Source organism: Leptopilina boulardi, unplaced genomic scaffold, assembly GCF_019393585.1.
Source record: "Leptopilina boulardi isolate dan_hultmark-lab unplaced genomic scaffold, ZJU_Lbou_2.1 LbouV2_112, whole genome shotgun sequence".
NCBI lineage: Eukaryota > Metazoa > Arthropoda > Insecta > Hymenoptera > Figitidae > Leptopilina > Leptopilina boulardi.
The window spans coordinates 2639873-2660364 of NW_026137655.1; the positions used below are offsets into that span (position 1 = coordinate 2639873).

Consider the following 20492-nt stretch of genomic DNA (forward strand, 5'->3'; position numbering starts at 1 on the left):
TTCTGAAAACCTTTAATGTCGCTCATGCTAAATCCAGATCTCATGATTTGTTCAATATGAGCGGAAGGTGTTGCTTGTTGCACTTGTTCCATTTGTTCAGCTAAAAGTCTATTTTGTTTCATTTTAATTTCCTGCCATCGTCTCATTTTATCAGCATCGGAAATAAAAGTAGAACCACAAATAACTGGCAACGAAAGACGTAAAAATTCCCAATTTGCCTTTTCCATTGTTTCAAAAGTATTGTGTGAAATTTTTAAACATGGTGGTGAATCTGAACCGGCTGGAATTCTCGCCACGTCGATTCTCGTGTCGGACATGTCATCTGTATTTTCATAAATTGGCTGATCCTTTGTGTACCAATAGGTCACCGGTCGATTCATATTTCTGCAAAAATAATTTACAAAATATTTTAATTATTTCAGTTGATATTGAAATTTCAAATTGTTTATTGAAAAAATCTTGCAAATTTAGAAAGTAACTTACACGCAAAAAGGTTCATATCCCTCCTGTAAACCACAGGTGGTGAAAAATTTCAGTGTATCAACATCTTGTCCAAATGTTAATTTAGCCTTTTGTCCGACCCCCAGAGTGAAAGCTGGAACAAATGAGTCTCCCTGGACGTCTGCAAATGAAGTTTCTCCTCCCAAAGCATCCATGAGAAGTTCTCCATTCAGCGAGAAGCCTAAATGAAAAAAAGTTGCTTAATTAAAAGATATAATTAAAAAAAAACGAAATTTATTATAATGAAATGGCTGACTTGACATTCTTTTAACGAGAAATTAGCTGAATCAAACAACTAAATAAAATTGCTCATGCAACCGACTATATTACAGCGTTTTTTTTTTTTTAATAAAATATATATCTATTTTACATTTACAAAATATTGCAGATATTTATTATATATAGAGAGAAAAGTTAGTTAAATGTTAAATTTTTAAGTCAGTCAGCATTTTATCAATAAGATTATAACGAGCAAATGGACAAGCAACAGAAAAGCTAAATACGCGAAGTATATTTTGTACACTTAAAATGAGTACAAGTGTACTTGCATATATATAATATATGAGACGTGTTATAGGTGAACAGAAAACAAGAAAAAGGGACAAATTGTTTAGAATTAACACACCAAATACATTTTTGTTAAAACATTTCATTATTTTTTTCTACTAAAATTTTGTATTTTCTTTCCGTCATTTTCTTTCAAATTCAGGAACTTCACTGTCAAATCCCAACAATTGTTAAAATTGACTATAATTTATTTAGTTTTATTAATTTTACCTCTGTATTTATTTATCAAAATTATTTGAAAAGAATTAAAATTAAATTTATAATTAGAATTATTAAATATTTTAGTTAAAAATATGTATTTTTTTATTTTATAAAAAAACTAATAAAGAATCATAAAAATATTTGTAAAGATAAATTACGGGAAATAATTAGGGCATGCCAAATATTATAAATTCACAGAATCTGAACTGAAGATTTTTTTCACTTTCATAAAATTTTAATATTTGTGATCGCTGATTATTAATGTTAAGCGTGTAAAGTAGTAATGAAAAAGCAATTCTTTGCTAAATTATGTAATCAAAGAATACTGGATACCTCTCTAAATAAAAAATTTTATTAATACAAAATTTTATTATCAATATTATATAAAAAAAAATAAGTGAATATAAAATATATAGAAGGATTTTATTAAGATGAGAATATAAATATTAAAAATAAGGAAATTTAATAAAAACATTTATAAAAGACAAATATAATTAACGTAAAAATAGATAGCAAAAACATTTATATAATGAAGCTTAAATATATGGAAATGATATCCAGTAATCTACTTTGACAACTAGATTATTAATTAATTTAGCTTTTATATAATTGGCAGCTGAAACTTTCGCCTAAAAATTCCGTCTTACTAATTGTTCGATCTATAAGATCCAGGAAAACCCCAACAACGTCTCCAACTTGCCATTGTTTACCGAATGTTTCAGCAGTGCCCGAGTAAACTTTTTCCTCCTTGAAAGAAACACCAGTGTACATTTCGAATTTTTCATATAACAATTTGAATAAATAATAAATTATTCTTTCATATTTAGTTTTGTTTGCTTTTTTGAGAAGTTTATCAGTATTTACTTGTTTCATATAATTTTTTGATTAATTTTTTTTACTCCTCTGATTATGTTTTAATTATTTATCCCTTTGATGAAGATAATTTTTTAAATTGGATAATATTACCCAGCATAATATCTGGCACGTGTCCAATAATAAGTATTACATTACACTTTTTTTTTTGTTTTATGACAATGCATTAAGGCTGTTAAATAACATTAGGATGATACATAATAACTCACGAAATTGATTTCGATTTTTTCAACATACTGTCATACTGTAGTTGATATATTTTATAACGTCGTGAATAGTAAATTGCAAATGAAATTGTGGAGAAAAAAAAATGTAAATAGATTTCAATTTTTTTTGTCGAGAACTCAAAATAATGTGAATAAGTGTCGAAAGTTTTGTTTTCTAAGACATTTTCTCTAGACTTATAAAATCTAAACTAGAGTGCAAGCTTCAGTACTGTAGTAATTATTATTTTGAAAATAACTAAAGATCTAAATTCTATTTTTAAAAAGCATTATATATTTATTTACATATAAAAAATTGTAGAAAATGGAATCCCAAGAGTTTTTATATTAATTTTGATTATAAAAATTGTAACTTGACGTTTCTTTATTTTTCAAATTAAAAAAAAAAATGAAGAATGAAAAATGATTTGATTGCAACAACCAAATCTTAAGTGGTTGAAATGAATGAAAATTCTATTTCATTCTCTTGGGAAAGGTTTGCAAACAAAAAAATCAACATATATAAACATAGAGCGAGACTGGAAAAAGTAGTAACGAAAAAAACCAAAAAAAAAAAAAAATGTAAGAGTTTTTTAGACTGCTATGGGTAAATGGAACTCTTACTGATCGTTCTGTCTGCGACGTCAATGAAACAGCCGACTACATCGCCCACTTGATATCTATGACCAAAACTCTCGTTGGTACCACCATGTACTTTGATCACCTAATATTCACCACGAATTACTTTCAAGTATTCATTTTTTTGTTTTTATAATCAATATATAAATTAAATATCACTACCTGCGACAGTAATTGACATCCCTGTGATTCTAAAATAGCAACTAATCCTTATTTCTATATTTTTTTTTAAAAAATATTTTTTCTTCATTTTTTCATATTGCTTTTGAAATACGAATTCCAGAATTTAAATTAAAAAAATATTTAAAAGTTTCCAAATATGATAAACAAGTGAAAATATTTATCGATATTTGTATTTGTAATTTTTTTTTTTATGAATATGCAGAGAATTGAATTGTTTGGAAAAAAGTCCAATCTTACGTTATAACCATCGAATGCCCAGGTACTGTCATCATTGCCCAACATATTTCCCGGTGGACAATCAGCCCTGGCCCATCCGACTCTCATTGGTCCAGCAGTCAAAACTTGAAATTCAAAATACCATTTTCCACTCGTAACAGCATAATGCCTCTCCACTCGATAAGTTCTGAACGACAATTGACGTAATCGATTCGCTTCCAGCAGCAGTGCTGTAAAAGTTACAAATTTTACAAAAAATGATCCGATTTTGAAACTATTCGCAAATGAAAAAATATACCTTCATGCTGCTCTCCAGTTGGTGGATCCAACATATATCCATAAACAAGTAAAGTCCGAACAGTTTCACTAGCAGTGTCACGATTAGCTTTCTTGATAGCGTCATCAACTTTTGGATAAGGAACAAGATGAGGACTTCGTCTCATCTCTGAATCCTCATTTAATCCATAAGTCCAGCCCTGGCTGATTCTCTCCTTCGCCCATAAATTATGAGTATTTTCCGCCAATTGATCAACAAGTTCCTCCATTTTCGGTGTCAAAGTAATGGCAGTTAAATCAAGTGGCGCTGGCTTATATCCACTGCTCTGCAAAAAAGGTTCATTCGGCAATCTCAATGTCTTAATCCTCGATGGTGGTTTATCCATAGTTATATAGTACCCCAAGGCAAGAATTGTCTTTAAAGTCTGAACAGCCAATTGTGTATCATATCTCTTCTCAGCGTTTGGTAATCTCTCAAATTGTACAATACAAGGATGTATCTTATTAAGATCATCCCTCTGTTCACCAAAAATCCATCCAGCTTCAATTTTATTCATAGCCCACATTTCGTGAATATTTTCAGCAAGTTTGTCCCTTATTTGTTCAACGTAACTCGGTAGATTGATCATCGACGTGTCAACCGGAGCTGGCACAAAGGCAGTGTCATCTTCAACAAGCCATGGACCGGCAATCACCACTTTGCCCATATTTCCAAAATAAAAACAAGGATCCAACGATAGAATCTGCTGTGGAAGAAGACTCTCAACCAAGGGTGAAAATTCTTCAGGTGGTTCGAATTTCAATCGTCCATGATCACCACCCAAAAGAAATCGACATGATAATTTTGACGAGCAACTAATCACTGGAAAGAACATTCCATCGAGATTGAAATTTCGAAATGAACCATTAATTGGTATTCCATTGAAGGCAAAATTTATCACCGGAACCGTCAAATCCAGAGAACATCCAATTACATCAGTTTTCTTGATAAATGGCTCGGTTGCGTCTTCAATTACACGAGTTTTACGACCACCCGTCCAAAGATATGAGCCATCGAATCCAAATGAATAAAGATCATCACCAACTCCATTGCCACCCCATTTTTCACCACCACCCGGATAGGGAACATATCCCGCGATATTGGCCCATCCAATCCTCAAATGTGGCATCATGTGTGTTGTCTGCTCAATATGATCCACTGTTACTTCAAAATACCATTTTTGATAGAGCGCCGATCCCTCGACTCTGCCAACGAAAATATTTGGTCTCACACTCGCCACATGATCCACTAATTGTGTTTGTAGTAATAAATTTTTTCCCGGTAGTAGAAAATCACAAATATTGTTCTGCGACGAACGTACTGCCACTCCATTTCCCACGCAAAGGGAACACAAAACGTCCAGTACTTTTGGATCTCTTCCATGCTTCTCCAAAAGGGATATTATCACCTTGATGTGCTCATCCTAAAAAAGGCAACGATTAAATTAGAAAAAAAAAATAAATAAAAAAAAAATAAATATTGTAATTACCCTCATCATGTTTAATGCTTCTGGCGAGTCAATAAGCACACAATGCAACACATCTAACATTCCAGTTCCCTCGCTTGATGCCTGTGATCCTAACCGACTGAAGAGCCAATTAAGACGATTGCTATTGGCAAATTGTGCACAATTCGTATGATTGCCTTTAATAATGGCAGCCAATAATTGATACAAATAACCGGATATTTGGTCCCATGATTGTCCACTCTCATCACTAGAAAGTGCAACCAAAAATCCTTGCGATGTAATAACATTTATTTTATCAATAGCTTCTAAAATAAGATTCAATATTCCCTCCTCTTGAAATAAATCCTGACGATTTCTTAAGGCACGAATCTTATTTTGCTTTTCCTCGTGTTCTAAAAAAACAAAAGTAATAAAATTAATTTTTTTTATTACAATCAAAAACATTTTTTTTATGTTTCAGAAAATTTGTACCCATATCATCTTCAGGTTGAGCAAAGTAATTGATCAAATCCTCGAGGCACATAACCATTTCGTTGAGATTTACATTTTTAAAAAATTGGGAAGCCCTTCGATCAATCTGCAGCGTTTCTAGTCCTCTATATTATAAAGGAAATATTTTTTAGTTTTTGTTTCATTAATTTAAAAGCCTACTGGGTACAGAGAGAATCAAACTGTAGGTATTTTTTTTAAATTTTTCGCAAAAAGATTGTTTCTAAAATGATATTTGTCGTTAAAATTTGTTGTAAAAATTTTTAAATTAAATTGTTATAAAGAAAAAAAAATCGTGACTTAAAAAAGAAATGATGCTATTTGATTATTAAATTGTATTAATATTATTACTATTGTATTATATGGTTTTTTCTATGGTATTATTATAAATATTTTTTTATGGTAGTATTATTTTTTTTATGGCGGAATTATGATATTATGGTGGTTTTATGGTATTATTATGGTAGTAAAAGTGATCTATTCTTACGTGATGAATTGTGTGAAAAGACTACTGCATTTTCTAATTACTCTGGCAGTTCTAGATTCCTCTTCTTGTGATCGGGAAAAATCAAGACCATCGTCCATTTTTCCTTCCTCTTGCAAAACTGCCTGTTTTTCTTCGACTTTTCCAACACCTTTTTTCTTCGTTTCGTACGACTGTAATGCGAAAATTAATCCTACATAAATATTATATATTCTCATAAATATTTTTTTTTTAAATGAAGTAATCTTTTTCAAAGAAATAATTTTTATTTGATTCAAATAAATATTTAGTAACTGATTAGTAGAATAAAATAAATTTGTTCAGTGAGGCAAATTTTTTTTCTTCTGAAATTGAGTAATTTACCTTGTAAGACACCCAAAGACTCGTTTGTGCATGTTGCATGATAACAGTTGAATCACCATATTTGATAATGGGCAATCCAATAACTTCCAGGTCTTTGTCTTCGAGAGCAACTTTTTGATCGTCCTTTTCTTGTCGCAGTAAAAAATTACATATATCTGTGGTTGCCTCTTTCCTGTAACGATTATTTTATTGAATAAAATATGGTTTAATTAATTTAAATTTTATGAGAAATAAATTAATTTAAAAAAAAAACTTTTTATATTAATTTCTTTCCAATTAATTCATTTTCAATTTTTAGAGTAAAAAAATTAAATATTTTTTTATTTTTATTACTTGTCAACGAGGTATAGTTCATTATTGGCTTCATTAACACCTAGATAACGTCCAGTGGTTAAATGTCTAATCCTCATTGGATGCATCCAATTAATAAATCCACCAGACCATTTTGTTCTTGCAAGCTCCAATCGCCACAGGGATCGAGCTTGACTCATTACACTTCCTCCTTCGTAAATAACTATACTGTAAAGTTTTCAAGAATCAAATATTTTAGAATTGACAAAATTTTGATAAAAAATTAATTATTATTAGAATTAATTAAATATTTTGAAAATTTTTAATTTATTCATTTAAATTTATTCGTACTTTTGATTGGGAGCTGTGCTCCATGTCGAAGGTATGGTGAGACATTCGTCACCACCATGAAAAAATCTAAGGACGTCTCCTCCAAACACGTAACCTACATATTTCATTCGACTTATGCCAGTCCCATAAGGTTGAACAGACCAATGTGTTACGTGGAAGGAAGCGTTTACTACTGATAAGTTATTTTCTTTAGTCGTGTGCTAAAAAAAAGAGAAAATTATTTTTTTATTAAAATAAAAATTTAGTTTTATAAAATTAATTAATATAAAATAAAATAAAATTAATTAAAAATTTAATTACCAAATATCTTTCTGTGGCGACTGATACAAGAATTAAATCATCACCAACTCGAACTTTTTCTCCCTCTGATCTTTGTTTCGAAGCCGGATGTACAGTCCACCAGCAAGCCTCTCCTGAATTAAAAAAGAAAATTATTTTTTAAAATAAATAATAATAATATGTAATAATAAAAATAATAATAATAATAATAGTAATAATAATTGTTTTTTAATATAAATTTTGTTTTCATGAAAAACAATTTTTTTTTAAATTAACAAATTAAGATTAAAAGCATACCTTGAGAGTGCTCCTGTAAACCGACATCAAAAGCAAGTTTATCGTTTGAAGAACTCGTGGATAGACACGCTAAGTACTGGAATAAAATTAAAAAATAACATCTTTTAAATTACAGGAATTTTACTTTATTTTTTTAATTTTTTTATTCTTTGGTGTAAATTGAGTTATTGAAATTTTAATTTAAAAAAATTGTTAATAAATTATGAGAATTAAAACTACAAAAATAATTATAATTTAATTAAATAATTATTTTAATAAAACAAATATTATTTAAAATAAATAAATTTAAAATTAAATAAATTATTAACAGTAACTCACCATATCACTGTTAAGATGCCTGAGAAGAATTGCATTGCCATAAAGCAATGTTCTGTGACCCGATCCTGTACCCTTTCCCTAAAAACGAAATAATAACAAAATATTATAAAAATAATAATTTGTTTTCAATAAAAAATTTTTACTTGCCATTTAAGTATCAATTAATTGTTATTTAAATTTTTTTTCCAACAAAATTAATATTTAAAAAAAGGTTTTTCTAAAATTACTATAAAGAAAATATAATTACCTATTTAATTATAAAATTATTGTATATTTATAAATCTTGAAAAATTAAAAACAATAATTTTTATATTGTTATTATTTATATAATATAAAATATATAATATGTAAAATAAAATAGTAAATATAAAAATGAAATATAAAAACTGAATATGAATTTTTCTCTTTAATAAAAAATTATTATAATTTAAAAAAATAATGTAATTAGTTTATACTTATAAGAGAAGGCCATATAATAAACGTAATGAAGCAGTTAATCTACTCTACTATTGTGCAAAATATTCACACATCACTTTCGTGATTTGCACATGGAATACAAAATTTCCGCTCTATTATGATTCAGCTTTTCATTGTGAAATAAACTTGCGAGTAACAATAAAATGAACAATAATTCGTTTTACTCAACAATTATAAAACGACTAATACAATTTTCTTTGTTTAATTTATATAGCCTATATATGGTAAAAAAATAAATAATTTTACTATTTATTAAAATCAGTAAAATTTCACAGATAGAAAATTTATAAACTGAATCATCATGTTCGTCAGACAAAACTGAAAGGTGTTATAAAAACAAGATGAAAATTAATGTTTGACTATAAAGTCTAATCCAATTAAATGCTGTAGGTAATTTCCGTATAAACAACCATATCTTTTTGATTGAAAATCAATATAAACGATATTGAGTCCTCTGATAGTGATATATGTTTGTCATTGTTTCGAGAAAATTTTTGATAGAACAAACATTTCTCTAAAAGTAATTCAATTAAATATACTTTTAAGCAAATTGCTTTTTTTCTATTTATTTAAAAAAGTATCCAGTTCACAAAAAATGTATAAAAAAGATTTAATTGTTCATTAACTATTTTATGTAAATAATATAATTTTTTTATATAAAAAATTAAATATTGAAAGTAATTTTTTGGTAATAAATAAAATTTTTTGATTTAAAAAAAAAATTTAGGAAAGCAAGTAAAGAGAGAAATAAAAATATTTTGCAGTATTGTCTGACTAATGTTGGTTTTTTCTACTTATACTACTCTACCAAACGCTCACCAACTTACAAGCAGAAGAAATTGATTAAATGTTAGTTACACAGATAAAACATGTATTTTACAATTCCATTAATCTTTCCAGGAGAATTTAAATATCTGATTAACTTGAAAAAAAAAAATTATGAGACTCAAAGCAATAAATCTTATTTTTAAAAGAATTGTTAATAAAAAGTTTTTATTTAGGTAAATGTCAAAAGCCTTTTTATCAATGGTAAAAATATATTATTTATTTAGAAGAAGAATATTTATTTAGAATAAGAAAAATATTTATTTAGAATAAGGAAAATATTTTCATTTTATAATAAAGAAATAAATAAATATTTCTTAAACAATTGACATTTATCATTTAGTTTAATTTAAAAATTCAAAAATTTATTTCAATCCTTGAAAGACTATAGTTTACATACATATAAAGGGATACTTACTAAACTTTCTTGTTGCTGTAAATGAAAAAAAACACAAATGGGAATGAATTTGATTAACACAATTCTTATAATCATGATGGATTTTACGTTAGATTGACAATGACGCAAGGATTCTCATGTGCATGGTACATTTGTTTCTAATCTAATTGAACTTGATAATATAGGAAGTTTATATAATACAAATAAACACGTTTTCTACTGGTATATACAGAGCTGTGCAAAAATATACATTCACAATAGAAATATCATCGTAAAAAATTTTTTTTTAAAAATTAAATACTTTAATTAAGTAAAATTTTTTCGAAAAATTCTGTAAAGTTATTTTACTCTAAACGAAAGATTCTTTTAATATTAGAAAGGGAAAAAAAGGTAAAAATCTGTCCTTCCTTGCTTTGCGTGTTTACGATATACTCCGCCTTCTTTTTTTTTAACACGAACTATTTGAAAAAATTTACATATCGTCCTTTTGCTCACGTTTTTTTTATCCACGTGACATTAAAATTTTTTTTTTATTCCTAATTTCTTATCGATAAAACGGGACAAATTTTTCTAAGTGGAAATATGAACAACTGAATAAAAAAATATTGTCAACACAGACAAAAGTGAAACAAACGAAAATGAAAAAAAAAAATTAAATTACATTTAATATATAAAAAAGTTAATTAAAAAAATATAAATATTTTTAATTAATTTTTTCAAACAAATGAATAAATAATTTTTTTATTTCTTATGATGTAAACATTTTAGACAACTCTGTAGCAATGATTGGATTTATTGACACATGCGACATACTGGAAGGGAGGATCCATGCGGATGCAATCGAAAAAAGTGTTGCATTCATAATTGCTAAAATGTTGTTGTTGTACGATTTTTTTTTAAAAAGGGACAAGTTACATACATTGAGAATAATTGCGTGAATAATAATTTTTAGTCAATGATTTAATGGATGACATTTTATAAAATGCAAAGGGTTAGATAAGTCATATATACAAAATTTATATATTGAAAAATATTACCGAAATTCTATCATTCAAATATTTATATCTATTACTAACGTATTAATTAATTTTAAAAATTAATAAATATTTAATTTAAATATTTAAAAAATTAATAAAAAAAATTATAATTAAGAAATAATAAATAAAATACAAAAATAAAAATTTTTTTTCAATTAAAATTTTTCCATGTTAGATAATAATTGTCATACAACAACTTCATTGTTTCATTTTTGAGATTTATTAAACATTCGAGATGCATAATGTTTTAAAACTCGTTTTTCAGAGGAGGCCAAGTATAATTTTTCAGTGTGCAGTTAAAAGGGAAATAAACACGAGGGATAGACAAATATAATTTTTTTTGGCCCACTCCTATTGAAAAATAAAAAAAAAAAATTAATACGTTGAAACGAACAATATTGATATATGAAATGATATCAGCTAATATAGACTAATTATTAGAAAAATAGTTGCTATAGAAATTTGTAAATTTCTGACAGTTTGAGTCCGTTCAACGTACACTTTAAACGAAATTACACCTACACGTGGCTATTTTAATCGTAGGAACAATTCTATGGCTACTTTACCGTCTCAGACCCAGCAGCCGTGACCAACTCTTGTAGTGCTCGTACCGAAAGTGCTTGCTCTATTACAAATACACACTGTGACAAATCAGGCGGAATATTCTGAAAAATAAACAAAAAATTTTTTTTTACTTTTTTAATTAATGATAATTATCATTTAATTAGTTTAATTATACTTGTATTCATAATTAGTTCTGTTTTAATTAATTAATATTAATATTTACAAATAATTATTTTTACAATAATTAATGATTACAAACAATTATTTTTACAATTATTAATTTTTCCAAATAATTGTTTTTACAATAATTAATGTTTACATGCAATGATTAATTTTTACAAATAATTGTTTTTATAATTATTAAAGTTTACAAATAATTATTTTTACAATTAATAAATTTAAAAATTGATTTAATAAAGTATAAAATTACTAAAAAAATTAAAGTTTAAAAAAATTTTATTTACTAGTTTCAATGATTTTTGATATAATTTTTTTCTTTAATTAAACATTTCCAAGTGTTGCAATTAAAAATAATTTTTTATCAAAATTAAAATTTACCTTGTCTGCTATGTTTTCCAAAAAACAGTGCCGATTTCCAAAACCCTCGGCTGCCAAACATACCCTTTCCCCCGTAGCTGTACACGAAAGACATACCATGTCTTCCTGTAATTAAACATAATTAGAAATTTTTTTAAAATTATTTTTCACAATTAAAATGAAAATAAAAAATTAGTACCAGAAACTATTATATATTTTTATTAAAATGGTAATTTATTTTAAAAAAAATTTTTAAATTGTAATTAATTGAAATTGCTGAAAAATGAAAACTGATAAAAAATAAAATAGTAAAAAATAATATTTATATGTATAGTATGGAGTAAGTTAATTTTGACCAAAGTAATTCGTCGAAACCTTTTTAAAAGGAATGTAAATTAATTAATTAATGTAGATTAAAAGGAGGGAATTACAACAATGGTACTATTTCCGTCAAACGTCAAAATTACGATGGGGCCAAATCGCATTACACGAAGTGCGTGCCAAATTCAATTTGGCTGACCTGAGAACTTGTACAGGGCAGATACTAGAGACAAAATGTAAGACAGGAAACACACATATGCTGATGAACAAATTTAATTGTTGATTTGAAAGATAAGTAAATTCACTTCTTGGCCCACGGCCATCGATTATTCTAGATGTATATAGCATAGTTTACACCAGCCATTGTGGCTGCGAGATAATCACAAGATACTTTGTTAATTATTTAATGATTCACTTTTTTTTCGTCCTTGCATAAATAAATTCATTTTATACAAATAAATATCCACTTACGTATAGAAACATAATTTTAAATAGTAAATCAAATTACATAATTACAAATTCATGATTTTTATTTTTATCAAGAAATTTACGTACATAAAAAACCATTCAAATTAATCAAATACACAATTACTTTCAGGTAATTTGATATATATTTCATAATTAATTTACAATAATAATATAATTGTAAAGGGCAAATTTAAAATAAATTTAATAATCGCTATGTTTAATTGTAGAAAAAGAATATATGCAAAAAATGTAATTCTGTAAATAATAGACTTTTCCGTAGACAGGGACTAAAAAATGAAATCTTCCGAATGGAAATTTTTTTTTTCCCCTTTTTATTTATATCATCCCCTATATAATTTTTTAATTATAGGTAAGTGTATAATAAAATATATTATATTTTTAAATAGAAGAAACTGGAATTTTTTTTTTATAACCAAAAATGTTATAATTGCGAATATTTATATATAAGGATTTATCTTATCGGACAATAAAATGTGTGAAATCGCAAAAGAAGGTAAACTTTTACGTTTCCTATCTACACTAAATCAAAGATGAACAACTCTGTAGGTCAAGGACGCAATCCTATTTCAGAAACTAGATTATATATCGCCGACACTATACGACAGTCTCTTCGTTCAATACAGAGAATACATGATCTTTTGTAAAAGGTTTCCAAAGAGGTTCTTCAAATTCAAGTCCCATTCTTGATGGTCTCAATTCCTATAGAGTTGATAAGAAAAAGAAAAAAATAATCTTTTAGAACTATTTTTTGATATTTTTTCGCGTTGATTGAAAAAATTAATATTATTTAAAAAATTTCAAAACAATTTTGATTATTTTTTTTTCAAAATAATTACAAATTATTGCATTATAGTATGGCAGTGAAGAAAAAAAAATTGCTGCAGGTGACAAAAGTGTATGACAATAAGCAGAAACCTTTAAAGGTTTCTTATGTTATGCAATCGAATTGAGACAAAAAGAACTCGTCAATTTTTCTACAGAGAGATTGATGATAAATTTAACGATTTTTCAATTTTTTCAAAAGAGAAAAACTTCACACCAGTGATTTTCATATGTTTTGTTTTTTAGTTTTGGAAAAAAATTAACGTCAAATTATCAAGTAAAATTAACAAGTTTATAAAATTTATAAAAATATATAAAAATTCTTGTAAAAAAAATGGATAACTACAGAAATGAAGATTACTATTCTAATAAATCGTACGTTTTATTATTTAATTAAATAATTTTTTTACTTTTTATCGATTTACAAAAATTTTCATTTTTGTTTCTCATTGCAAAAAAGCTAAATATTTTTCTTTTTCAAAATTAATATTATATAAATAATTCATGTAAAAATTAAATTATAATAAAAATTGAATTTCAATATAATAATAAATTATTTATTTAAAATAATAAATAAAAATGTTTCAAATAGGTAAAATAAATTCTTTAAATTCAAATCTATGAAAATATGTTGAAAATTAAATATATTAGAATTAAGAATCTAAATTTGAAAAAAGAAAATATTCTGAAATGAAAATAGTTTTTAAAACTAGTTTTCTCCAAATAATGAGTCTGTTCTACAAAATTTATTTCTAGATACAGCAGAGATGACAATTTTAGAAACGATTCACTGATGGAGGTAACGGATGGTCTTTTTTCGAGATGTGAGAAAAAAAATGATAAACGCGAGGAAGTTAAGAAGGAATTGACAAAAAAATCATCACGTATGAGTAGTGCACGTGCTTGTGATGTAAAAAAAAAAAGAGCAATTAATGGTTTTATACTATTTTACATGGAAATGTATGCGAAAAATTCTGGAAAACATGTCACTTGTGTGGCAAAAGAAGCAGGAAAAAGATGGCGTTGCTTGTCATTAAAAGAAAAAGAAAAATATAAACAAATGGCAAAAGAAAAAACCGAATCTAGTGCAAATAATGCAGAAAATGCAGCAGCAATGAAATATCCAAAATTGAAAATTGAAAGAAAGTGAATGTGGTAATAACAATATATATATAAGAATAAAAATAGAGTTCCTTCTTATGTGGATATATATGTAAAGCGATGATGGAAATCATTCTCAGGCCTTGCTATATATTCTGAAGGGAATGAGATCCAATGAAGCTCATTGTTTAATCTACCTACGAAGCGAGGATCAATAAGGTACGCTCGATCGACTCCAAAAGCAAATCAGGTGGCATTTTCTCGCAAGATTGATTTAGCCAACAAATAAAATCAAATTTCTAGAATGGCACAACCCCTTCAAGGTCAATGGAGAAATTAACTTTTCTAAATTCTACTTTTTTTTTCATATGATAATAATGATATCAGATATGATGTTTCAATTCCAAAACACTTATCACGCCAATCTATCAGAAAACTTATTCTTAGCGTTTCATATATAGAAAGACTTCATTTCGGTAAAAATAGACCAATTTTATCCTGACACTATATATAGAGAAAAGTCTTCATAAAATTTTTTTTTTCATTATTGGAGAAAAACATTTTCAAAATTTTACAATACAATTTTAATATTACGATTTTGTTTTTGTATATTGTATCTTGTATTTCAATTGTATTTTATATTTTGTATTTTCACTTCTAATTTAATACAGATGGAAATTTTACTCTCTTGATTGTTATTTATTTTGCCCGTAAAATAAAGTTTAAGAATATATAGAGAAAAAGTAGGTCTGAAGAATTGTCTGTTTATCTTTGAGGAAGTGCAGCTCACAAAATTTTCAGAATTTAGATTCTGAATGTAATGTAGAAAAATATATGCGACATACATTAGGAGATGAAAATCTTGAAAAATAACATTCTTAATATTCTATAAATTTTCATAAAATTTTATAACCAAAAAAATGAACTAAATTTTAATCGATTCAAAAAAAAACAAGTTGACAATTAAAAAAATCAAATTGCTGTTTGGAGATTCAAATTAAAGGGATGATTTAAAAAACTAGAATTTTTAATTTCTTAAAAGACTTTCACTCCTATAAAATATTTGATTTTTGTTAAAAACGTTTTTTAAATTAATTTTCTAATAAAAACGCCTTTTAATTTTTTCGAAAACGCAGAATTTTTAAACATTTAAATTTCTTTTTAAATTTTAATAAAAAAGAAATAAAGAAAAATAACAAAAAATTTTATTTACATTTAGAATAAAATAAAAAAAAAAATCATAGTTTCAAAGAGAAACTGATTTAAAAGTCAGATATTGGGAAAAAAAAGAAAAGAATTTTGTGATAAAATTTTAAAAATTCAACGTTATACAAAAAGTAAAAATGAGAAAAATGAAATTTGGTAATATTTCAAAAATATAAATACTTTATTGCAAATAAATGTTTTAAATTTTTTACCAACATCCATTTATTATTTATTCTATAAATACTATAGAAAAACAATATATGGAATACTAAAATATTTTTCGATTAAATATAAACTTAATCCCCATCGTAATGGAAAAACGTGTAATGTTTTCTTGATAGCACGATTTTTATTTATTTACAATTTTTTTTTCTCTTTAATACTATATGTCTACTGCAATTATTATTTTTTCAGAAAAAAAATTTCTAAAGCCATTTTTTTTTACCTTTGGAAAATTAAAATGAAAAATTTAATTAATTTTCATCCGTTTACATTTTTTTTATAAAGAAAATAAAGAAAATTTAATTACCAAAAAGTATTATAATTATAAAATAATATGGAATTATCGACGTGTTTAAAATTTAATTAATGTAAATATTTTATTACAAAAAAAAGAAACATAAAATTTTGAACCAATCGGAATAAAATTATTAAAAAATATAAGCAAATAATTTTTTTTCATTCAAATTCTTTTTATCTCAATCTCTTTACTACCTTGTTTTTTTCTATTTTTTAGGTACAGTTTTTTTTTATTTTCTATAAAAAATTTTTTGTTTACAGAATTGATCAGAATGTTTTTTTTCAAATTCCAATTTAATTAATTCCCGATTCCAAATTTTGATCTACAGCCAAAAACACATTTATTTACTGTCAAAGAAAAGAATTGAAATTTTTCATATTCTCAAATTTATACATCTCGAAAGCAATTTAAATAAATGTTTTCTTCTTTTTTTGGCTGAAAACCAAATTTGGAATATGAAATTGATTTCGAATACAAAAATAAAAATTCAAAATAAATGAAAAACCAAAAATATATTATCATGCAAAAACGATAAAGCAAAATGTGAAAAATTTTGGATACTTGAAAACCATGATAATTTTATTTGATCTAAATTTCTATAATAATAATTAATAACAATTATTAATTATTATATTATTTTTATTATTAATTCAACAAAAAAATTGGGACTATTAAAAAAGCATCACTTTTGTCTTAATAATAAATTTTCTTCTAACCATATTTTAATGAAAAATTTGATTAATGAAAAAGAAGGTCCGATTGAATGAAATTTGCAAATATTGAATATTTCATATACGCAATATAAAAGAGGGATTTCCTGGTGTGACACAATCAAGTAGTCGCGCGACCTTAGTACCAGTAGCACCATTATTTTCATCCCCTCCTCACTGCTCTATCTCCCCCCCCCATTGAATGCAGATGCACTACACATAGTGCGAATGCATTTGAAAAACAGAATGAGACTCACCGTACGGAGGAAGGATACGTCATCCTGTTCAGATCCTCCCTCGCTGTCTGCCATCCTTCTCTATTGTGTGTATAATTTTTAATTTTTAATTTTTTTTTTTTTTTTTTAGGGACTCAGGCACTTATATTTTTTTTCTTTCAGTCATATATAAGCTTTTTTTGCAAAAAAAAATCCAATTTTTCGTCTTGAATCACGTATTATTGAATTTAGCATCTCTTTTCCGCATGGTTTTTCCTTTCTTTTTCTTCTTTTTGGCGCCGGTTTCCGCTCAATGCGCGGGAGATAACCGAGCCTAGCGCCTCTTTGCAGCGTTGATCACCGACTGAACTTTTGGTTATATTCTTCGATGTTGAGAATTCCTTTGGATCCAATACTTTTTCAGAAGGGGTTTTGTGATTCGTAGCGCATGCACACCACGCACACGTGCCCCTCGGTATGTAGGAGAAATTTTACCGTTTACAAATACAAAATCCTCTTTTTCCATCTAATCATACATTGAACGAGAGAAATTCCTTCCTATCCTGCAATTGATTTTCTAATTTTATTATCCTCGATGGTAAATGTTATTTTCAAATGATTTGTCCCTTCAGAGGCGGTAGGAAATCGATTTTTTTCACCCAGTTGGTATTGTATTCTACTTTATAATTTGCATACTAGATGGAGAGTCTATTTAAAAAATTATAATAAATAAAAAAATAATAATAATAAATAAAATTAGGCTGCGTATTCGCATATTTGGATGAGTCAACATTTATCAGATTTTGGCTACAGAGAGCTTGCAATGAGTTTCATTAAATTATATGAATTTGTCAATTTAATTAAAATAAAAAAAATTCTACATAAAAATATTTTTAAAAATCCGAAAACAAATTTTTGAAAACGATTTTTTTTTTAATTTTCTAAATAAGGTGAATATAGTATAGAATACAATCATGACTTGATGAAATAAAAAAAATCCATATCCCACACGATATATATAAACAACTCAATTTAATCCAGATTGATCTGTTTGATAGAGTGAATCTAAAATTTAATTTTGCATATTCGCTTCACTTGACCAGATATGTCCAAAAATACACCAACACACACGTGATGTAAAATCGTGTCCAGAATTTTAGTATTACAAACATTTTATCTACTAAGTTTCCGTTTTACTATATATATAGATGGGTGCTTTGCGAGGAGCATTTGCAATTTGCCTCCGAAAGCCATTCTATAGAATTGTATATAGATATAATACAGAATTCACGAAAAACCTCAAAAACAAATTTCCTAAATTTTACTTAAAAAAAAAAACAACAAAAAAAAATAAATGATATAAAATAATAGTATTATACTATTTTTAATAATAAATAAATAAATTATAAACAAATATAAATTTGTTTATTTATAATTTATTTTATATTTATTTAAAACCTGTTTATGTTTGAAATAAATAAAATAAATATAAATAAAAAATTGCAAATAAAAAGTTTTAACAAATATAAATAAAAACCAGAAATAAACATAAATAAATAATAAAAAAATATATAGATAAAAACTGTAAAAAAATATAAATAAATAAAAATAAAAAATAGTAAATAAAAAAAAGGTAATAAAATTAAATGGGACGTCCATCAATTTTGTAATGTAAATCCCAGTTGGGAATATAAATGTCTTTTGAAGCAAGTAATCATGAGATTTGTCAAAATTTCCATAAGATCTAAAGGAGATTGTCGTTCCATGAGCTCTGATGACATTGAACATCAATGCACTGGAAACATTATGTCTGTGCACTCTCATGAGGAGCACAACTTGTCGTAGATGCCGGTGAACTATTTTATGAGCTTGGAGCACGATAAACTTGAACCAACACTATTTCAAAGATAGCGCACACAGACACACAGACACATTCACAATGACGGAAAATAATCACTTGCTTCGTCCAATAAATCTTTATATTTTCTTTATACTTTAGAGAATTTTTTTTATTTTTTTATACTGTTGAAAAATTTACCTTTAATAAAAAAAAAATCACCACTTTATGAAATATTTTCTCTTTTTTTTTTTTTTTTTTTTTTGAAAATTGCTTATTAATTTTTTTTTTTTTGAAACAATTATTAAAAAATTCGTTTAGGCTTTTTTTTCCTTTAAGCCTCCTCCCGAAAGAGTCGTTAACTCGGCGCGACGACGCGTCGAATAATCATAGCTGGGGAGCAAAATTTCTGTCCAAGCTCAAGAAGCTCTGGCATATTCACGGGGACCTCGAACGGAGCAAGCTGTCTATTTCTGGTTTCGAGCCGTAGCCGTCCTCCTGCATGTCGAAAACTTTCAAGTTTTACTTTCAGGAACGTGTTTCAATTTATTTAGACCCTGTACTCAAAATGACCATACTTTTTTTGTCGTCCCTTTCTTTCAAAATCATTATTATGATAATTTTTACAATTACAAAATTTTAATTTTCTTTCCATTATTTTTGTAATGCTTTGTTTATTATTACCCGCAAGGTGAATTAAAAAAATTTCAATTATAAATTTGAAATTATAAATGATGAATAGGAGAACTATTTTTCTAAAGCAAAAGTTATTAGCAAAAAGTTATTTAGAATCTAGTTAATATTTTAGCTTAGATATATCTTCTTTTAGCAGAAAATATTTTTCACTCATTTTTTTCTACATTTTCATTAATTTTTCTGAAGTAACATTTTCTCATGACGATTAATTTTTTCCCCTTGTTTTTTGTTTAATAGTTTAAAAAAAGACATTTTTTCTTAGAACCTTGTATGTGTAAGTTTGAAAATCATTAAAATTTCAAAGTGATTTATCTTGTTGGATGTCAATGAATTTTCACTGACTGAACTGCAGAACTGTAAATAGGTCACTGCAAAATTACATTTATATACTTAACTTTAAATTTGAAAGTTTTAAAATTCGTTTTCTGGTCCATTTTCGAATGTAAAGGAATAATTTCTTTTTCAAATGAAACATAATTGAATTCTGTTATAGATTTAATTACCAAAATTAATTAAAAATATATTCAAAAATTATCGGGAATTGAAAAAATGTATTTTTATATTTTTAAAAAAAGGCAAGGGAAAAAAATTATTTCGATTATGGAATTTGTAACAAAATAATAACTTTTTCTCCCACCAATTGTTTCAGAAGTTTAAAATGTTTGCAAAATATTCAAAACTGTTTATTTATTTAGCGCA

At 26.2% G+C, this 20492-nt stretch overlaps 2 protein-coding genes across 7 annotated transcripts in view; one reads left to right on the forward strand and one right to left on the reverse strand.

Moving 5' to 3' along the window:
* The window catches only part of LOC127278644 (ryanodine receptor), a 36178-nt gene extending 16692 nt beyond the window's left edge, over positions 1-19486 (reverse strand). For 4 of the 5 annotated variants that reach the window (XM_051300477.1, XM_051300453.1, XM_051300462.1 and 1 more), the window contains exons 1-19: positions 19299-19486; positions 17303-17823; positions 11898-12002; positions 11342-11440; positions 9760-9774; positions 8040-8117; positions 7722-7797; positions 7446-7558; positions 7146-7345; positions 6837-7022; positions 6504-6675; positions 6144-6313; positions 5639-5763; positions 5189-5559; positions 3682-5122; positions 3405-3613; positions 1917-2016; positions 484-682; positions 11-384 (exon numbers count right to left, since the gene is read on the reverse strand). In XM_051300477.1, the coding sequence (XP_051156434.1) occupies positions 11-384; positions 484-682; positions 1917-2016; positions 3405-3613; positions 3682-5122; positions 5189-5559; positions 5639-5763; positions 6144-6313; positions 6504-6675; positions 6837-7022; positions 7146-7345; positions 7446-7558; positions 7722-7797; positions 8040-8117; positions 9760-9774; positions 11342-11440; positions 11898-12002; positions 17303-17356 (4087 nt within the window). In that variant the 5' untranslated portion in view covers positions 17357-17823; positions 19299-19486. The remainder of the gene's footprint in view (positions 1-10; positions 385-483; positions 683-1916; positions 2017-3404; positions 3614-3681; positions 5123-5188; positions 5560-5638; positions 5764-6143; positions 6314-6503; positions 6676-6836; positions 7023-7145; positions 7346-7445; positions 7559-7721; positions 7798-8039; positions 8118-9759; positions 9775-11341; positions 11441-11897; positions 12003-17302; positions 17824-19298) is intronic. The other variant, XM_051300471.1, reaches the window with a different exon arrangement.
* Positions 13725-15292, forward strand: LOC127278778 (uncharacterized). 2 transcript variants are annotated; one of them, XM_051300659.1, is made up of 3 exons: positions 13725-13883; positions 14265-14663; positions 14750-15292. In XM_051300659.1, the coding sequence occupies exons 1-2, from the start codon at positions 13843-13845 to the stop codon at positions 14656-14658; spliced, it is 435 nt and encodes a 144-aa protein (XP_051156616.1). In that variant the 5' UTR covers positions 13725-13842; the 3' UTR covers positions 14659-14663; positions 14750-15292. The 2 variants fall into 2 exon arrangements, with proteins under 2 accessions (XP_051156616.1, XP_051156606.1); XM_051300649.1 differs by having other exon boundaries at positions 14265-15292.
* Positions 19487-20492: the final 1006 nt, after the last annotated feature.